Source organism: Talpa europaea, assembly GCF_964194135.1.
Source record: "Talpa europaea genome assembly, chromosome: 10".
NCBI classification, from domain to species: Eukaryota; Metazoa; Chordata; class Mammalia; order Eulipotyphla; family Talpidae; genus Talpa; species Talpa europaea.
Genome location: NC_140077.1, coordinates 19,489,285 through 19,511,459, shown reverse-complemented (window position 1 = coordinate 19,511,459; position 22,175 = coordinate 19,489,285). Strand labels below are relative to the sequence as shown.

General features: G+C 41.4%; 1 protein-coding gene across 2 annotated transcripts in view; it reads right to left on the bottom strand.

Annotated features, from left to right (window-relative positions):
• The window catches only part of ARMH3 (armadillo like helical domain containing 3), a gene marked incomplete at its 3' end in the record, with an annotated part of 183,874 nt that overhangs the window by 91,449 nt on the left and 70,250 nt on the right, over positions 1 to 22,175 (bottom strand). For both annotated transcript variants that reach the window (XM_084245906.1, XM_084245907.1), the window contains 2 exons: positions 12,483 to 12,565; positions 11,438 to 11,564 (listed from right to left, as the gene is read on the bottom strand). In XM_084245906.1, coding sequence (XP_084102032.1) covers positions 11,438 to 11,564; positions 12,483 to 12,565 — 210 coding nt within the window. The remainder of the gene's footprint in view (positions 1 to 11,437; positions 11,565 to 12,482; positions 12,566 to 22,175) is intronic.

Genomic DNA, 22,175 nt, shown 5'->3' with positions numbered 1-22,175 from the left:
GGAGCTCTTGAATTAAGCTGTCACTAAGCTGGGCTGCCTGGTCAAGAGCATGAAGATCAAGTCTCTGGAGGAGCTCTACTCTTTCCTTGTCTATCAAGGAATCTGCGATCACTTTTTTTTTTCTGGGGCCAACCCAGGGTGAGGAGATTATATCTGTGCAAAACCAGGCCCAGGCTGGTTTGTGAAGCAGGCATTTATCATTATTGGTGATTATGACGGATATGCTGATCTGAATGTTAAGTGATCCAAAGAGGTTGCCACTGCCATCCAAGGGACTATCATTCTGGCCAAGCTCTCCATCCTTCCCATGAGGTGAGGCAGGAATAAAATTGGCAGGCCCCATACCTTCCCTTGCTAGATGACAGGCCACTGGCTCTGTGCTGGTGTGCCTCTCATCCCTGTGCCCAGAGGGACTGGCAGTTTCGGCCTTTGTGTTCAAGAAGTTGCTGATGATAGCTAACACTGATGACTAACTATGGGCTGCACTGCCACCTGGGCAACTTTGCCAACACCACTTTCAATGCCATCTCCAAGACCTACAGCTATCTTACCCCTGACCTCTGGAAAGACTGTGGTCACTAAATCTCCCTAACAGGAATTCACTGACCATCTTGTGAAGACCCAAACCAGAGTCTCAATGCAGAGGATCCAGGTTACAGCTGTGACCACCACAAAATTTTTATACTAGAGAAGTAAAGTGGATTAAGCCTGTTAAATAACCACTTCAACAACAAAAAAACAGCCCAATTGAAAAATGGGCAGAGGACCTAAATAGACATGTGTGCAAAGAAGAGATACAACTGGTTAACAGGAACATGAAAAGATGTACATCATCTCTTATCATAAGGGAAATGCAAGTCAAAACAACGATATATCACCTTACACATGTGAGAATGGCTATCATCCAAAAGCCAAGAAACAAAAAGTGCTGCCGCGGATGTAGAGAAAAAGAAAACCCAAAAGGAAATCCTCATAGACTGTTGATGGGATTGCAAACTGGTGTAGCCATCATGGAAAATAATATGGAGATTGCTCAAAAAATTAAGAATAGAAATTCCATACAATCCAGTCATCCATCTTTGGGGTATTTATCCCTAGCACATGAAAACACTAATTCTAAGAGATACAAGCACTCTCATGTTCATTGCAGCATTTTTCACAGCAGTCAAGAGTTGGAAACAATCTAAATGTCCATCAATGTATGAGTGGATAAACAGGATGTGGTATAATAGAATGCTACTCAGCTATAAAAAAGGATGAAATCGGGCCTCCCCGGTGGCGCAGCAGTTGAGCGCTGGGTTGTGAAGCTGCCCACGGCCTCTGCGGCGCCGGTTCAATCCCCGGCTGCTCCCCGGCCACCGGAGGAGGGTCCCACATGGCACGCAGACCTCTCCTGCCGCCCGCTGCTCCCCTCAGCAGTGTACTTCGGTCCTTCTGCCTGCTCTGCACCCTGCTCTGGCTCAGGTGAATTCTCTCACCCTCCTGCGCTTCTGACTGTACCCAGTGCTTGTATAAACAAACAAACAAACAAACAAATAAATAAATAATACATGCCTATTTAAAAAAAAAAAAAAGGATGAAATCCCGTCATTTACAACAACATGGATGCTGAATGGTATTAGGCTAAATGAAATAAATCAATCAAAAGAAAGACACCATATAATTCCCACTTATATGTGGACAAGACAAAGGAAATAAACAAAACAAAATAAAAACAAACTCTTAGACTATAAGAACAAGACAGTGGTTACCAGAAGGGAAGGGGAGTGATGCGTAAATTGGGAAAAGGGGTGTATATGGTGAAGAACAGAAACTAGAATTTAAATGGTGAACATGTGTTGTATATGCAGACATTTATTTATAAAGCTGTACAATTGAAACCTATACAATGTTATAGACCAATGTTATTTCAATAAACTAAAAAAGAAAATTAGAGGGGGCGGAGCAACATGGCGGGGAGGAGACGCTGCGAGTAAGATCTCCCATTAAAAAAAGTTAATAGGGAGGAAAAGCGGCAGGTCCCAGTGAGAACTGGGACACGGAAGATAAACGGGTGACTCCAGCAAACTACCCGAAGAAGAAAGTGGCCATAAAAGAGGACTAGAAGGGAGGGAAGTGCAGAACCCTGCTCCCCTCCCCCGCCCACAGAGGCGGCACTCTCCGACAGGCAGAGAGGAGGAAAACAACAAACCAAAACAGCCAACAAGAACAAACGACGCAGCAAGCAGGACTGTGAGTGGAAAGGAACTATTGCAGCCACCACACCCCTTGAAAGGGAGCTGAGGCGAACCCTGCAGGATTCGCCGCGGCGGTGAGCGAACGGCTCCGGGCGCCATTAGAGAAGAACAAAGACCCCGGGAGACGCGCATACAGCCCGGGCTACCGGTAAGCTTGCGCAGAAAGCGGCGCGCTCGGCGCGCTTGAAAAGCAAGAGCAGACCAGGATCAAGGCTGCCCAGGTCCCTGCGCCTGCGACCTAGGCTTGGGAGACGACCTAGGCTTGCGGGAAGACGCGCGGAGGTCCTCACTGAGGTGAAGGTCCCTCCTTGAGTAAGCAGGAACCAGGCGCCCAGGCACGGGAGCGGTGCAAAAGGCGCCATTCCCGCGCCACTGAACTGGGCTACAGCCCGCGTCCTGGAACTGAGGGCTTTGGAACTGAGACCCGGGGCATGAAATTAGGGGCGTGGGTTCCCCACGACGGTGGGGCACAAGGCAGACACAGCACCCCAAAGCCGTTGAGGTGTACCCTACCATCCCCGCTTTGCTCCCTGTCCCAGCTCCCCAAGGGCTCTAGGAGAGATCTCTGGCGCCACCTAGCGACTTGAAGCCAGCACAGGCTCCTGAAGGAGCTAGTGGCCAGCTGGGGAGTTAGCCCACACCCGGCCCCTTCCGAACAAGTAGTCTGAGCCCACAGGGAGAGCGAGCACCCACAACCAGGGCAGACCAGGCACGCAGAAGAGTGTGCCTGACACCGGACGCGCAGGGAGTGTGTCCCACATCACCATTTTAGAACAGGGACATTTCTTCAGTAAAGACTACCTGCAGAAGGCTTCCTCAGGAGCCAGAGGTGAGCGGGGGAAGTTCGCCCACGCCAGACCCCCTCTGGCCTGCAGTCCAAGCCCAGAGGGGGAGCAGGAACCCACCGCCGGGGCAGACCAGGCACACAGGGGAGTGTGTCCCCACATCGACATTTTAGGACAGGGACCTTTCTCCAATAAAGACTGCTTGAAACTGACAGATGACTCCTGGAGGAACCAGAGGGGAGCAGAGAAGCCCACCAGAGATGCCGGCCAGTCCCAACAACACAGTGTCCCAACGCATACGGCGAATTAGAAAACAGACAGTAGGGAGGAGAAGAACCACACGCAACCTAGCAACTCTCCAGAGAAAAAGCACACCACAAAAAGAAAACCAGCCCCCAGATTGCAACGACAGTAACTTGGAAGAACTTCTGAGCCTTCCAGAAAGAGAATTTAAAATTGCCGTGATTAAAAAACTGACAGAAGTCATAAAGGAAAACAATGATAAGGGAAAAATAATCAACGATCAGAAGAATGAAATTGAGTCCCTCAAGAGGGAAGTAAAAGAAATGCAGGAGATCAAAGAATTAGTGAAAGAACTAAAGAATTCTGGGAAAAGCAATGAAAGCAGAATTGATGAAATGGAAGAACGAATAAGTGCTCTTGAAGACACAGAAATAAAAAGAACCAAAACAGAAAAGGAAAGAGAAGTACGAAGGAAAAAGAATGAAGAAAGACTTCGGGAACTATCTGACTCCATGAGGAAAGGAAATTAAGAGTTATAGGAATACCAGAAGGAGAGGAGAGAGAAGTAGGAACAGAGAAAATATTCAAAGAGATAATTGAAGAGAACTTCCCAAATGTGAAGAAGGAGCTGAAAATTGATATACAAGAAGCAAGAAGAACACCAAACTTCCACGACGAAAGAAAAAATACAGCAAGACACATAATAGTAAAGCTCCCAAGAATCCAGGACAAGGAAAAAATAATGAAGCTGGCAAGAGGGAAGAAACAGATAACATTCAAAGGAAAGCCAATCAGGCTGACATCAGACTTCTCCGAAGAAACACTACGGGCAAGGAGAGAGTGGAGGGACATAGTCAAAAGACTCCAAGAAAACAGATGCCAACCAAGAATACTCTATCCCGCAAAGCTCTCCTTCCTCTTTGAAGAAAGAATATGGACCTTCCCAGACAAACAGAAACTCCGGAATTTCATTGCAACTAAACCCCCACTCCAAAAAATACTACAAGGAGTCCTAAAGCCAGAACCTCAGAGGGACGAATAACAATGAAAGAAGGCCAAAAAAAAAAAAAGTTATTAAAAGAATAAATAAATAAAATCAAAGGAAAGACAAACACAATGGCAAATACAGATGTTAACATATCAATATTAACTCTAAATGTAAATGGACTAAACTCTTCAATAAAAAGACACAGAGTTGCAGCCTGGATTAAGAAACAAAACCCAACCTTTTGCTGTCTCCAGGAAACACATTTAGCTACAAAAGATAAAAATAGGCTCAGAGTTAAAGGATGGAAAACAATCCTACAAGCAAATGAACCAAAAAAGAAAGCAGGAACAGCTATACTTATATCAGATAAAACAGATTTCAAACTCAAAAAGATAAAAAGAGACCCCAATGGTCACTACATTATGATCAAGGGGACAATACTTCAAGAAGAAATAACACTCATTAACATATACTCACCAAACGAAGGAGCACCAAAATATATCAGACAACTGTTGTCCTCTCTGAAAACAGACATCAGAGAAAACACATACGTAGTGGGAGACTTCAACACACCACTATCAACAATGGATAGATCAACAAGACAAAAAATAAGTAAAGAAACCAAAGCTCTAAATAAGGACCTAGAGCAATTGGGCTTAACAGACATCTATAGAACACTAAACCCCAAAAAAACGGAATACACATTTTTCTCAAGCGCACACGGATCATTCTCCAGGATCGATCACATACTGGGGCACGAGACAAACATCAACAGATTCACCAAGATTGAAATCATATCAACCATCTTTTCTGACCATGAAGGCATCAAACTAGAAATAAACCATAAAAAGAAGGCAAGGAACTTTCCTACCTCATGGAGATTAAAAACCACACTACTGGAAGACCACTGGACTAATGAGGAGATCAAAGAAGAAATTAAAAAATTCTTTGAATTGAACGACAAGGAGGACACCAATATCCTAAATGTATGGGATGCAGCAAAAGCAGTAATAAGAGGAAAATATATAGCAATAGAAGCTCACATCAAGAAACAAGAAAGAACTCAAAGAAACAACCTAATCTCGAAGCTCAAAGATCTAGAAAAAGAACAACAAAAAAACCCCAAAACCAGTAGAAGAAAAGAAATAATAAAAACCAAAGCAGAAATAAATGAAATTGAAACTAAAAAAACAATCCAAAAGATCAATGAAACCAAGAGCTGGTTCTTTGAAAAAATCAATAAAATAGACAAACCCCTAGCTAGGCTCACAAAGGAAAAAAGGGAGAAAGCACAAATAAACAGGATCATCAATGAAAGAGGAGAAATCACAACGGACACAGCAGAAATCAAAAGAATAATCAGTAACTACTATGAACAGTTATATGGAAACAAGTTTAACAATCTAGAGGAGATGGACAAATTCCTACAACTCTACAATCACCCAAAGCTAGATAAAGAAGAAATAGAACACCTAAACAGACCAATTACAATTAGCGAAATTGAAATGGTAATCAAAAACCTCCCCAAAAACAAAAGCCCAGGACCTGATGGATTTACAAATGAATTCTACCAAACATTCAGAGACGAATTAGTGCCTATCCTTCACAAACTCTTCCAAAAAATTGAGAAGGAAGGGACAATACCAAACACGTTCTATGAAGCCAACATTACACTAATACCAAAACCGAACAAGGACAACACAAAAAAGGAAAACTACAGGCCAATCTCCCTAATGAACACTGATGCAAAAATCCTCAATAAAATTTTAGCCATCAGAATCCAACAATGTATCCATAAGATAATTCACCACGACCAAGTAGGATTCATTCCAGGGGCACAAGGATGGTTTAACATCCGAAAATCAATCAACGTTATCCAACACATCAACAAAAAGAAATATAAAAACCATATGATAATATCAATAGATGCTGAGAAAGCTTTCGACAAAGTGCAACACCCATTCATGATAAAAGCCCTTGAAATTCTTGGGATACAAGGAACATACCTCAACATCATAAAGGCCATCTATGACAAGCCAACAGCCAGTATCATTCTCAATGGTGAAAAGCTGAAAGCAATTCCATTAAGATCTGGAACAAGACAAGGATGTCCACTCTCACCACTGCTTTTCAATATAATACTGGAAGTCCTAGCCAGGGCAATAAGACAAGAGAAAGACATCCAAGGAATCCAAATAGGAAAAGAAGAAGTCAAACTATCACTATTTGCAGACGATATGATATTATACATAGAGAACCCCAAAAACTCCACAGAAAAGCTAATTCAACTCATCAATCAGTTCAGTAAAGTGGCAGGATACAAAATCAACATGCAAAAGTCAGTAGCCTTCCTATACACAAACAATAAATCTGAAGAAGAAGAAATCAAAAAAACCATCCCTTTTGTTATTGAAACAAAAAAAATCAAATATTTGGGAATAAATCTAACAAAAGAGGTAAAGGACCTACACAAAGAAAACTATAAAACACTGTTAAAAGAAATAGAAGAAGACACAAAGAAATGGAGAGACATCCCCTGCTCGTGGATTGGAAGAATAAACATTATTAAAATGGCCATCCTTCCAAAAGCAATATACAGATTCAATGCTATTCCAATCAAAATTTCAATGTAATTCTTCAAAGAAATAGAACAATTATTGATGAAATTCATATGGAATCACAAAAAACCCCGAATAGCCAAAGCTCTCCTGAAAAAAAAAGAAGGGAATGGAGGCATTACACTCCCAGACTTCAAACTATACTACAAAGCCATAATCATCAAAACTGCATGGTATTGGAACAAGAACAGACATACAGACCAATGGAATCGAATAGAAAATCCAGAAATAAACCCACAGATTTATGGTCAACTAATCTTTGACAAAGGAGCAAAGACTATGCATTGGAGCAAAGAAAGTTTGTTCAATAAATGGTGCTGGGAAAACTGGGTCGCTACATGCAAAAGAATGAAGCTTGACCACTACCTCACACCATACACAAAAATCAACTCAAAATGGATTAAAGAACTAGACATAAGACCTGAAACCATAAAATATATAGAAGGAAATATAGGCGAAACACTACGTGATCTGCACATCAAAGACATCTTTACAGACACATCACCCAAAGCAGTGATAGTGAAGGCAAAGATAAACAGCTGGGACTACATCAAATTAAAGAGCTTCTGCACAGCAAAAGAGACAATAACAAAAACAAAGAGAAACCCCACCAACTGGGAGAACATTTTTGCACCCAACACTAATGATAAAGGACTGATCACAAAAATCTGCAAAGAGCTGATGAGACTCAACAACAACAAAGAAAATAATCCAGTCAAAAAATGGGCAGAAGAGCTAAAAAGAAACTTCTCTGAAGAGGAAATGCAAATGGCCAACAGGCATATGAAAAAATGTTCAACATCACTTGCCATCAGGGAAATGCAAATCAAAACTACCATGAGATACCATCTTACACCAGTGAGAATGGCACATATTAAAAAAACTAGCAACAACAAATGCTGGCGAGGGTGTGGAGAAAAAGGAACTCTTCTGCACTGTTGGTGGGAGTGCAAACTGGTCCAACCACTGTGGAAAGCTGTGTGGAGATTTCTGGACCTACTAAACATAGAGCTTCCATATGATCCAGCAATTCCACTCCTAGGTATTTACCCAAAGGACACAGAAACATCAATTCCAAAGAACACCTGCACCCCTATGTTTATAGCAGCACTGTTTACAATAGCTAAGCTTTGGAAACAACCCAAATGCCCAAAAATAGATGACTGGATCAAGAAGATGTGGTACATATATACCATGGAATATTACTCAGCATTCAAAAAAGATAAACACATGCAATTTGCAGCAACATGGATGGCGCTGGAAGGGATCATGCTCAGCGAAATAAGCCAAAAAGAAAAAGAAAAATACCGGATGGTCTCACTCATAGCAGGAATCTAGAAAACTTAAATAAGGGACCAGGAAAATGAATAACTATAAGGAAGTGAAAATCAAAATCAACAAAAAACTATGAACCAGAGACACTTTTAGGGGGGCGGGGGCGGGAGGGGAGGGATTGGGGTCAGAATGGGGGGGCTGCAATTGTATGGGGAATATAACAATAAAATTTATAAAGAAAAAAAAAAGAAAATTAAACTAAAAAATACATTATAAGAAAATAAAATTGCAGCCCTATATCCCTAATGATCATTAACAAATCAAATTCAGCAACACATACAAACGACCTCCCAGGAGTAGAAGAGAAATTTTTGGTATAATGCAACTCTTCTATATCTTGATTTTTTTGTGATAATTACACTGCTGTATGCATTGTTAAAACTCAAACTTTGGGGCCTCCCAGGTGGCGCTGCGGTTGAGCGCTGGGTTGCGAAGCTGCCTGCAGCCTCTGCAGCGCCGGTTCGATCCCCGGCTGCTCCCCGGCCACCGGAGGAGGGTCCCACATGGCGCGCAGACCTCTCCTGCCACCCGCTGCTCCCCTCAGCAGTGTACTTCGGTCCTTCTGCCTGCTCTGCTCCCTGCTCTGGCTCTGGTGAATCCTCTCGCCCTCTCGCGCTTCTGACTGTACCCAGTGCTTGTATAAATAAATAAATAAATCTTTAAAAAAAAAAAAACTCAAACTTTGAGTGAATTTTACTATATATATGTTAATCATACTCCAAAAAAATTGACTGTTAAAAAATGCTTTTTTCTGGGCCTCCCTGGTGGTGCAAGGGGTTAAGCACCGCACAATGAAGCAATGCACAGCCTCTGCAGCACGAGTTCCATTCCCAGGGAGAAACCCACATGGCACAGCAGACCTCTCCTGTCTCGCCCACTGCTCCCCTCAGCAGTGTATTTCAGTCAGTCTATCTGTTCTATTCCCCACTGTCTCTGGTGAGTCCTCTCTCCCCCTGCATCTCTGGCCTGTACCCCAGCTCTTATATGCATAAATAAATAAATCTTTTTAAGAAATGCTTTTTTCCATCATAAAGTTTCATCATACTTTATGTAAAATGGAAAGCAGTAAAATATGCTACTACTAACCGTTGTATTTCATTTAGTGAAAATTTTCACTTTCCTATTTGATCTATCCTGGTAAACATTTTAGTTCTCTTGGCAGCTTTGAGAATTCCCAAATATCTCTGTTACTATAGCTACTAAGGGTTTATTTATCTCATCTGGGTACATAGCCCCACTGGGCAGGTACATAATGCTTCTATAAAATGTATCTCCCATTCCAGCTCTCTTTCCTTTCCTGATTGAAAGATACCTTTATTTCTCTATAATTGGGTGTTAAAAGCCTCAGGGGCAGTTTAACATCCTCAGAAAATTCTACATTCTCAAAACAAGCATGGTAGTAAAGCAGGGTGGATGCAAAACCACCAGGGCACATAAAGCACATGTGGTCAATGGGAAGTCTGTGGGACAGTACTCATGGGAGGCTTCTGGTCCCTTTAAAAAAAGAAAAAGGGGCCTCCCCGGTGGCGCAGGGGGTTGATTCCCAGATGGCCAGGGGGATTCCCACATGGCATGGCAGACCTCTCCTGTCGAGCCTGCTCCCCTCAGCAGTGCATTTCGGTCATCTGCCTGTTCTGCTCCCTGCTCTGTCTCTGGTGTATCCTCTCACCCTCCCGCACCTCTGGCCTGTACCCCAGCTCTTGCACAAAAAATAAATAAATAAATAAAAGAAAAAAAAGAAAAAGACATGTCTTGATGTGACAACTGGAATTTACCATTCTGAGAGGAGCTGCCCTGACACCAAAACTGTATTATATTGAGTAAGAGAGAGCAGAGAAATAGAAAAATACCTGGACCCTGGTAAACACCGTTGAGCAACTGGTTACATCATTTGGGAATTGATACTCTTTGGAATTCTTGGAAAGTGAAATGATTTTCCAATTGTTTAAGATAGTTTAATAAGTTGGAGTTTTCTGACACTTGCAATTGGAAAAAATAACTAATCAAAAAACCATAATCCCACTGCTTAAGATGTCCTAACAAAGTTAAACATAGTTCTCTTATAAGTTTTCCTCTCTGCTCTTAAAAGTCTATTAGAAAAGGTTTTTCTCTTCCTAAACAAGTATTCTTTTTTACAATTTGTTTCTACTCCTCTCCTAGGGTACTTGTTCCAAATCCCCTCCACTTTTCTCAAGATACAGGAGTCCCAAGCAGGAGATAAGAGTTTTCAGTCTCAACAGAAGGGATGAAGCAAACTATCAATAGTGACAGAAAACAGATCAGTGGTTGCCAAGGGATGGAGGGGATAAGGGATAGAGGTGGTAAGGGGAACACAAGAGGAGGATTCTAAAGGGATACAAAGAAATTTTGGAGAGGTGACAGATATGTTCTTTACCTTGATTACAGTGATAGCTTCATATACATATATACACATGACAGGTACATTCTTTACCTTGCTCACTGTAATAGCTTCATATCCATATATATACATATGTCAAAACTTATTAAAATATGTATACATTAAATGCATGTAATTATTAAATATCAATTATATCTCAAAAAGGCTTAATAAAGCTAAGGTTTTATAATAGCTAATTTTACTGAGTGGCTTTCTGTTCCTGTGCAGTGTAAAGGAATCTTTCCTGACCTTTCAAACTCCAGGTAGGAGTGACTAGATACTTTACCCAAATTTACAAAGATACATGACCTCTTTCAGAAACTAAGTCAACTCATAAGGCTGAAGAATTAAATTTCAAGGAGCCAATGGCCAAAAAGTTTTAGAAAAAGATTTTTATCTAATATCCACTTCCTCTCATAAGTTATGCTAAAAATACATAGGTACATTAAAACTCCTTAAAATCTTGTACCTTCTCAAATCACACAATGTTCCTCTGGGATCCAAGCTTTTCTATTTGCCGCTGTCAATTTCCGCCCACTCTTTCACTCCCTTCTCAACAGCAGTCACTAAATCCACAAGCCTCCCTTCTCAAGCATCAAGGGCTAAAAGTTGCTAGCCCTTTCCACCAAATTTTCCACTAATATTAATTCTAAGTTCCTAAAGGCAAAGACATCCACATATACCTTCCTTCTGCCTGAAAAGAGGAGAGTACTATGTTTTGTTGCCAAGCAAGGGCACCAAGTAACTAGAGGAATTCTTTCATAGTCTTTTTCTCCCACATGCCAAAAATCAGACAGACGATGAGGAAAGAGTAAATAGAAAAAACTGCTTACCCATGGAGTAGAGGTTGTCAAAGCTCTGGTGCATGCGAATAATCTCATAGTAGAGTTCATCATAGCTGCTGGGGGTGGGCAGGAATGTGTCACCATATGTGATAAACATATTAAATAGGTTCACAATCTAAAAAAGAAACAAAAGTCCATATATAGGCATCATGCTATAAAAACCGGAAGGGTATTCTCAGTGGTATGCTGTAGCCATTTCTCACTGGCTTGTGTGAGATGATTGTTAAATTTTCAGGAATTTGGTGGACGGGCCGTTAAATACAGCCATTAGTAAAACTTAACTTACATAAACTTACAACTAAATGAATTATATTAAAATGAACTCAAAACTTATCACTTCCTAATTATTTTCTTTTACTATTATCCATGTATTTGAGATTAATTTATACTTTATATCTCTGTGGTAGGAACATCATAAAATGGATTGTTACTGCATATCTTTTCCAAACTCTACCCTCAATGATATTATGCTGATTATCTTGACCTTGGTCATTATGGCTTCAGTTCTACTATGGAAATCAGTAAATACTAGGGCTTTCCCCCACTAAATGTTAAGCATTTATAAACAAACACTTCCTGAAGAAGACAGTCAAGAGCACAATGCCTTTCTTCTAACCCAAATAACCAGTAAGATGAGGAAGCACCTGAAATGTTCCCCAGTAGCCAAGTACAACTATGAAGGATTCACGCGTCTGACTGGGATACCTCTAGAGGTTTTGCTACTTAGCTACATAAGAGACTGCAGTAATACAGTACAGTCTCCCAACTGGGAACACAGTTCACTATTTATACACAGAGATCTAATCTATATCTGCCCCTGCCAGATAGTATGCTCTCAGGAAAGAGAAAGCCCCAGATTTGCTAAGACACAGATAAAAATGAGGAGGATCCAAAAAGACTAACCTAACCCAAGAACAAAGTAAAGCTCTGATTCTCCCTGTGACTTAGTTACCAGACCACCAATTCCTATTTCAAACTGACCTAGCTCTGTCTTAAGGGATGATTTCAGAAAAAGAAACATTTTGTTACTCACCATAAGGGCTAATGTAAAAATGTTGTGTTTGGCCAAAAGCACAGTCTCATTTGACATGAGGAACTTCAGCAAATTTATCAAGGCTTAAAAAAAAAAAAAAAAAGACAATAAGCTATTTAGCTATTTAAAGCATAATCAATAAAGTTAAATGAAAGCAGACTAGCTCCCCAGAAATCCAAATAAGAGTGGAAAGAGTAAGTCACAGCTACCAAGATTTTAAAAATCAGGTAAGGCAGGATACATGTGAAATGACCTACCCAAGTACATGTCTACTTATATACCCATAGAAGGTTTTGTTTTTTCTTTATATCTGCTTCTTTTTGCTACTTCTTAAATAGCAACTAAGAGCAATTTAGAATAGCAAAGTTATGGAGACAACCTAAGTTGTCAAGTGGATAAAGATGTGGTATATAAACACAATGGAATATTACACTCAGCTATAAAAAAAAAAGAGGGGGGCTACCCTGGTGGTGCAAGGGGTTAAGACGCAACCTATGAAGCTATTCGCAGCCACTGCAGCACAAGTTAGTTTTCCCGCCCTGCCAGGGAGGTGATCCACATGGCGCAGCAGACCTCTCCTGACTTGCCCGCTGCTCCCCTCAGCAGTGTATTTCAGTCAATCTGCCTGTTCTGTTCCCTACTCTGTATCTGGTGGACCCTCTCACCCCCGCCCTCTGGCCTGTACCCCAGTTCTTGTGTGCATAAATGAATAGATCTTTAAGAAAAAAAAAAAAAAAGGAGGGGCCTCCCTGGTGGCACAAGATGTTAAATCTCAGCACTGTGTGGGTTGTGAAGCTGCCCGCAGCCTCTGCAGCGCCGGTTCGATCCCTGGCTGCTCCCCGGCCACCGGAGGAGGGTCCCACATGGCGCACAGACCTCTCCTGCCGCCCGCTGCTCCCCTAAGCAGTGTACTTCGGTCCTTCTGACCGCTCTGCTCCCCGCTCTGGCTCTGGTGAATTCTCTTACCCTCCCACGCTTCTGACTGCCCAGTGCTTGAATGAATAAATAAATAAATAAATAAATAAATAAATAAATAAATAAATAAATAAATAAATAAATCTTAAAAAAAAAATCTCAGCACTGTGAAGTAATCCCCAGCCACTGCAGCATGAATTTGATCCCTGGCCAGGGAGGTGACCCACATGGTGCAGCAGACCTCTCCTATCTCACCCACTGCTCCCCTTAGCAGTGTATTTCAGTTAATCTGCCTGTTCTGCTCCCTATTCTATCTCTGGCGAATCCTCTCACCCCACCCACCTCTGGCCTACACCCCAGCTCTTGTATGCATAAATAAATAAATCTTAAAAAAGAAAAGAGGGCCTCCCCTGGTGGCGCAGTGGTTGAGTGCTGGTCTGTGAGGCTGTTCGCAGCCTCTGCAGCGCCGGTTCGTTCCCTGGCCACCGGCGAGGGTCCCACAAAAATAAAAAGAAAGAAAGAAAAGATGAAATCTTTCCATTTGTGACAACATGCATGGATTATGCTAAGCAAAAGTAAGTCAAAAGGAAAAACACAAATACTAGATGATTTCATTCATATGTGGAATAGAAACAAAACAAAGAAGCAGATAAAATCAATGCAAAGCAAACCCTAAACTCTGACTGTATATTCAAAGCTACCAGAGGAAGCTGGTAGCTACCAGGAAAGGGGGTGCAACGGATCCTCGTAGAGGAACGGGGGTCCCCACGGCAGGTATGATGTGGTAACATGCACGTGAACAGCTGTGAACCTAGACCTCTGAGTCATGTGCATTGTTATAAGCCAACAACAACAACAAAAAAAAGAACAAAACAAAGCAAGTAAGCACAAAAATTTATAAAATGAACACCTTAACGTTCTAAATTTACTCCTAGATGATTTCCCCATCATATTTGCTTAATTTACAGGTAAAAATGAGGGCCCCTCTCACCCTAAGCTGCAAGCACTGCATGTCACCAAGTTTTAGATATTTGTTTCAATCATTGTTAAGAGGGATATAATTCAATTTAACTGGTCCCAGATGTGCCAGCTACACAGTAGAACCTATAGTTGCTTCAGCTCTAGATGGAAAAAGAGCTCAATGAAGAGGGAAAAAAAGGCCCTTGCTGCCCTCACTATTCAAATAAAAATGCAGCTTGCTCTTTTCTCTCACAACCATGACAACATTTACCAAAAAGATCCCCTTTCTGTCTGGCAATCCTTACTGAGGCATTCCTAGTTTAACCATGCAAGTCCCGGGTTTACAATGCAGCTTTAAGGATATTTTTACAAATAAATATTAAACATAAAAAAAGTTATCAATTGTATTTTACTCTATCACCCAGAATCACTAAATGAATCCTGCTCCTGTGCATATTTTAACTACTGCCCCTGTATCTAGCTTCCCTACTCAATGGGAATCTATAAAGAATCAGTGGTCCTTCTATCTTCTTCCACTTCCACAGACATAAAAGGCTTGACCTCTCCTTTTTAAAGACCAAATCTGCTTCTTTGCCATCAGAGAAGTCTGTTCTCCCATGCTGGCTGAGCTTTGTGTGAAGTTTACCCCTCTTACAGGAGAGATGTGAGCTTTGATTTGAAACAGCAGGGAATGACACTCTCCAGACACTTGCTACCTACCACACAACACCCCTCACTCTCAATCCTCTGAAGCACAGGTATAGTAAAGAAACAGCAGGCAAGAAAAAGTACAAGAGTCTGTCTATACTCTGTTTCTACAGCATAAATATTCCCTTCAAATAGCCAAAAAAAAAAAAAAAAATCTGGCTAGGGATGAAGAAGATAAGGCATCCTCATTTACAAACTCTGCATCCCTGCCCCAATGACCTAAGTTCACTGAGGTTTCATAATGGAAAGGCAAATCAGAGGCAGCTGGTCCTTCAATGTTGTCTGTTAACTGTTGAACTGGACAAAACAGATAGGTAGGTAGATAGATAGATAGATAGATAGATAGATAGATAGATAGATAGATAGATAGATAGATAGATAGATATAAAAAGGCTTCATGGGAGCCCATACAAGATCACACAACCAATTTATAGCCTACCAGGGGCACAGAGAAAGAAAAGGACTTGCTAAAATCCATATAAAAATAATTAACCCCAGCCAAAACATGCTCCTTAATGAAGATCATCTTGAGTTATTTAAGGGCTGTCCACTTCAGTCCCTAACCCCAGAGTTTAGACAAGCCTGGTAGTGGATAAATTACCTGACAATCAGACTCTACAAACTCACAGAAGACAAGGGGAGAGGATGGGTAACACAAGTGGCACTCTACAAAACATAATGGCTGAAGAGAGACAAAGTAGCTTTCGCAGACATCCAATCAACTAGGGCTTTTGTCCCCAGAACCCACAGCACAAAGATGCAGCTTCAGCAATGGATATGTGGTAATTAAGGGGCAGGAAACCTCATGAAAAGAAAGTGGGAGCAATGATTTATTGCCTCTTTGCTAGACTACAGCTAGTCTTGATCTCTGGGATTCAGAGTCAAGGATGACAAAGTGATAAATATGAGGGGAGGAAGAAAGCAAAGAGGCCAAGAGGTGACCTGTGTCCCAACTGCAACCAACATTGACAGAGTCAAATGGTATTGAGGAGAGCCCAGCACTACAATACTCTGTGACTCAGTACAGAGAGACCTGCATTCTTCCCCTGATAATTCAGGTCAGACCCAACCCCATCCCAAAAAAAAAAAAAAAATCAAGATTTTCTTACCTGGGAATTAATAGGCAGTTAAAACAAAGTAACCTTAAAATTAGCTCCCACAAGTCTCAGGTAATCAGGCACCACAATCCCCTTCAAAATGTAATGCCCCAAGTATCCCATGGATAGTGCTTTTCTCTTCACTTCCCTGATGCTGCAACCATCCTATCAGCTGTTCAGTGTCTTACACACCACTGCAAACATAGTCTATTCTATACTCCAACTTGATGTGATGAGAGATCTAAACCTGGGAGACTTCAACATCGCTGATGATAGATTTGTGGGACTTTAGAGATCATTTAATCCCTCATTTTTGGATAAGAAAGCCTCCCCCTGTAAGTGACTAAGCTGGGACCTGAAAGAAAAGAAAGTGGGAAACTCTTATTTAGTGTTCTTTCTACTATGCCATTCAGATATGATTAAACAAAGGTGCCAGATGGAGTTAAATGTTAAAGGGAGGAAAGCTGACATAGAAATGGTGTGCTGAGACTTGTGACTGTTGTTACCAACAATTCTCTCTACTCTGATTTATAATTTTCGCTTCCGCCTGGCAGCTCAGGTTATTTTCATGTATTTGGCCCCTTTGTTCTTTCAGTCCTCAGTTACTATAACAGATACTTACTTCCATATTATTACCTTTCCACTACTCTTACAACATGAAAACTCCCAGTAGCTTATTCCAGCACAAACCACTTCAGCAGGTCCTCATACCTGCTCTCATCTCCTCTTTAGCTCTCACACTGCACACATCTGCTTCTGCATGCTCTTACTATCTCAAAAAAATAAAAAATCACATAGGTATTCAGATATTCAAACTAAAACTGTTCCTAGTGTATTAACATAGATCTGAAGAGGTGCGAACCTATATCCCAAAATCACATACAGTGTTGTAAACCAGTGTTAACTCTACAAAACATAGGAAAAAATTTTTTAATATGCTGTCCCTCCTTTTCCCATGAGGGTTGCCTCCTACAGAACTACATAGTGAACATGGAATGTGATTGGATCTGGATCTGAAAGAGAGACAAGATCCACCTTTCTTTATGCAAAAATCAGGACCAAAACAAAGAAACAATCAACAGGCTTATTCATAAGCTATAGGTACAGTGATATGCACAGAGTTTAGACAGCAGGCCAAAGAAGAGAATAGCCTCCTGTCAGGGGCAGGTTCAAGGACAACAGAGGACAGTTACTCAGGATCTCAGTGCCAACACACAAGTAGCACAGAGCTCATGCTGGCTGGCTCTTGGTTCACCCCCTCCACACCTACACATTTTTAGCAAATTGCCCTTGAACCACTTGTCCATTTGGTGCCATCTGGGCACATGACCAGCCAAACTGTTCCAAGGACAGTCACAGAAGTAGCAGTACATAGAGGGAAGAGTTAAGATAACTAAAAGATAAGTGCTGGTTGTATAAACATAGTATTGTTAATTAGTCATATGTCTATAAGAGTTTGGTATCTAGTACAATACATGTTGCAGTCATTGTAAAGATAAGAGAGACAGGGTGCACTTTTTCTGTCATTTTTTTGGTCATTTCAATTTAACCATTTGTTTACCATGTTTCCAATTTTTAAATAAAGGTTTAAAAGAAGAGGAGAGGAGGGACTAATATAAGCTTTTTCTCACCAAAGTTTGAGCCTTTTTCTAAAGAATTTCCAAAGGGTCTTTGTTATAGACTCAAGACTGTGTAAACAGTTTTGCAAACTGCGTGAGCAATGGCTGCTCATCCTCACAGTCACAAAACAGAATGGCCAAGCTTCCTCTAGAGTATCTTTTCAGATAAGGTCATATGTGGTGGTTTAGACCTTTCTGGTCCTAAAAGACAATTCTCATTGGTGTAGGCTGCCCCAAAACAACACCACCAGAAAGACATATCATCTACAGGAATCTAACATATCTTCCTGCTGAGTAACAACTACAATTAATAATTGTGCCAGAAGCTCACACAGTATCTCAGATCTTCCTCTTTTCTACTGGCTTCTTCCTGAAATCTTAAAAAGAGACACTTAGCTACAGAAATCACCTCCCCCAAACTGCATTCATCTCTTTTCAAAGGAAGAAACACAATGGTTATAAAAGACAAGGGAGGTAACATTAGGCATGAGGTAGATTCTAGGCATTATGCAAAGCACTTAAAGGATATTGTTCTGCTAAGTTCTCTCACCTATCAAGTGAAACAGATATTTTCTATTAGATATTTACAGATGACAAAACTCAAATTCAGAAAGATCAAGTAAGTCACCAGAAGCCACAAAGCTAGTTGGAGCTAAAGTGCATTTAGAGCAACATAATGAGCAGTCCCTGAACTCCATATGCTGAGGTCTGTGAAACTGTATACTGCTTCCTCCTAAATTTCAATTTAAAAAACATTGGGTGTGGGGAGCTAGCTATGTAGGGCCAGTATTTGTATTTACTATCAAAACCATAACTTTAGTCAGAACTCCATTAATCAGCCCCTTACATGTCAAAGTGGCCAAGCAAAAAATTCTTTTTTTTAAAAAAAGATTTATTTATTTATACAAGCACTGGGTACAGTTAGAAGTGCGAGAGGGTGAGAGAATTCACCAGAGCCAGAGTGGGAAACAGAACAGGCAGACCGAAGAACTACACTGCCGAAGGGAGAGGTGGGAGGCAGGAGAGGTCTGCGCACCATGTGGGACCCTCGCCGGCAGCCGGGGATTGAACCGGCACTACAGAGGCTGCGGGCAGCTTCGCAACCCAGCGCTAAACTGCTGCGCCACCGCCACCGGGGAGGCCCCCAAGCAAAAAATTCTTAAAGTTCAAGGCCACCTCGCTTGTAAGCATCTTGGAATTTCACGCCACTCACCTGGAACACTTTAATGTTCTCAAAAAACAAGAGATTGAAAACAAGGTTTCATAGCAACATTACTCACAGTAGCCAAAAGCAGGAATGCACAAGAGCAGAAAGCAATACAAGCATCCATCGACAGATGAATAAACAAAATAAGGTTACACACAAAATGGAATTCAGTCCAAAAAAGAAGGGAAATTCTGATACTTGCTACAACATGGATGAACCTTAATGCCCTTATACTAACTGAAAGGAGACAGTCAAAATAGGTTGAATACCAAATGATATGACTTACATAAGCTGTAAGTGGTCAAATTCATGTAGACAGAAAGAATGGTAACTGCTAGGAGATAAGGGGAGGGAAAAATGCACTCTGGGTACTGAGTTTCAGATTGGGAAGATGAAAACTATTCTGGAAGTGGATGATGGAGATGGTTGCACAACAATGTGAATGTACTTATGCCATTGTATACTTAAAAATGGCAAAAAGGTAAAATTTATATTATGTATATTTTACCACATTAAAAACAACAAGAGATCAATGCTTTTCTTTTCACTGACACTAACATGAGCCCCACAAATACTCCATCCCAACTTTCTATACTCCAACCTAACTAACTAGCTGACATTTATATCACAGTACACTATAATGATACAGGGGCAAACATACAAAAGTACTTCCTCTTTGATGAGGGAAAGGAAATGAGCAAAATATAATCAATAAACAGAGAGCCATGGACTCCTGGGTACAAGTGCAAATTCACAATGAATTTCGAGCAGCTTTGAAGACACTACTAGAGTAGTCTTCAGAATAATAATCCAAATTCACAATCAAAGCTACCAATTTACTGAAATACCGACAACATTATAAATACCAACAGAACTTGGGGATAGTGGGTTTCACTAACTACTATATGAGGTTTTAGACACCTGGCTCCAAATACTCTTAACCTATGCTGAGGGAAAAAAAATAGAAAAGAAAGGTCAGTAAAATATTTGAAGTATTAAGTTGCACATTAAATGTTTGTTTTTTCATTGAAAGTCTTTTTCACTAGGCACTTTGGGAACTTAGTTTCTGGACTTTTTTTCAGGAACTACAAATTGGCTACAAGTGCTATCTCTTTTTACTCTGTACTAGAGGCGACTGTCAGTCTCATACTTAGCTATGGTCCATACTCCTTTCCGAGGGGACTCTTGCGTATCAAGTATGAGAGTAACATACAGAGCTCTGAATTTTCTGCATGCAGACACTAGTGAAATAAAGGATAGGGCCTCCCCTGTGGCGCAGTGGTTGAGCGCTGGGTTGCGAAGCTGCCCACGGCCTCTGCAGCGCCGGTTCAATCCCTGGCTGCTCCCCGGCCCTGGAGGAGGGTCCCACATGGCGCACAGACCTCTCCTGCCGCCCGCTGCTCCCCTCAGCAGTGTACTTCGGTCCTTCTGCCTGCTCTGCTCCCCGCTCTGGCTCTGGTGAATTCTCTCACCCTCCTGCACTTCTGACTGTACCCAGTGCTTGTATAAATAAATAAATAAACAAATCTTTAAAAAAAAAAAAAAAAAGAAAAGAAAAGAAATAAAGGATAGTGGGCAGGTTCTGGGAAGCTGAGCCAGGATGGTTCCCTGAGTTCTAAATTCCCAGAGAAAGAGAACACTAATCTTTCAAATAGGAAGAGTTGTGTCATCCACCTGAGAATCTTGCCACCTTACACAGCATCCCCTCCCAAAACTGCACGAGAGATATTGTTTGCAGAGCTGTTCCAAGCATTAATTTACCCTATAGCAATAAAGACTTCCCCAGATTTTTTCCTATGCTGCTGTGAATTGAAGGGGAAGGAAAACTGTGTTGCTATGTAGGAGAGTAGAATAAATAATGGATATGGGAACTTCTCCAGTACTAAAACCTGTCCCCCACATGGAGGTAAACCAGGTGCAGACAGGAACAAGCCAACCATGGGAAGACACAATTAAGTGGTAGCTCAGATAGCTCAGATGCTTGCCTCAGAGAAGCAGAGGGGAGGCTTAATTACAAAATCAAGTGAATGACATTTAAATAAGATTAAAAACAGGAAGGAGACAGGGAGCCTCCAGCAGAGCACAAATAAATGTCTCCAAAGAATCAGGTCAGAGATAGCTATCTGTTTGAACAGCTTTTACATGCCATGAAAAGAAAGAAATAAAAAGCAAAGACAAGGCTCAGTCAGACCCTATTTTGTGACCTGGCATGGAGCTAGGATAAGTTGCCACAGACCCCAAATCAAAATCTGCTCATTAGAGGAAATGGATAATTTCACAGTGACTGATAGAAGCATCTCACTTGCTTAGGAAAGAGGGAGACAAACTCAAAAGCACAGGCTGGAAATAGCACTGGTACTACTGCCTAGCTAATGCCTCCAAAACCCCAGGGCACTATAAACTCTAGTCAGTTCTAGCATCTCTGGATAACATCACCAATTACCAGGTGAGATTGCCAGCAACCAGCAGCCTGTCAATCAACAAGGTGGCACAGGAAGAACTTAGAAGCCAATACCAATGGAATAATTTAAAAATACACTATGTGGCTTCTCAGAATACAGACATCTGTCTGGCTGCAACCCAAGCACCTCACAGACACAGAGGCTAATAAATCAAACAAGATAATGACTTTGGTTATATGCTTATGATCCTCTCTAGAATAACAAAGCACAAAAAACACCACATCCGTCTGGGGGCTGGGGAAAGAGTATGGAATACAAAGCACTAGGAATCTCTCTCCCCACCTAGACAACAACAACTGCATTGGCAAAATCTGTCTAATACAACTATATGGAGCTCTGGACTATGTTGAAGGTTTGCAACTTCCAGGGGAAGAACTGAAGGGGTAAACTGTGGTTAATTTCAGATAATTTACTGTGGCAGTTGACCCCTGGGCTAGAAGCAAGCACCGTGCATTTATTCCTCAATGACTGAGTACATATTCCACAGGTCCATAGAGCTGGTGGAAGCTACAGGGGAATGGTGCTCTGAACAGTTAATGCTGTTTCTGATCACAGTGGTGCAAAGAGGTGGGCAGCCATTGTTGCTGCACCTCCACCAATTGCTACAAGTCCCGCCCCCTCCAAATAAGTAACTTCCAGGAAATGTAAAGGCCATGCACACTTTCCTCCCCACATGTATTCTGCCCTTCATTTTTTTTTTTCCCCTTTAGGAAGCCATACATTAA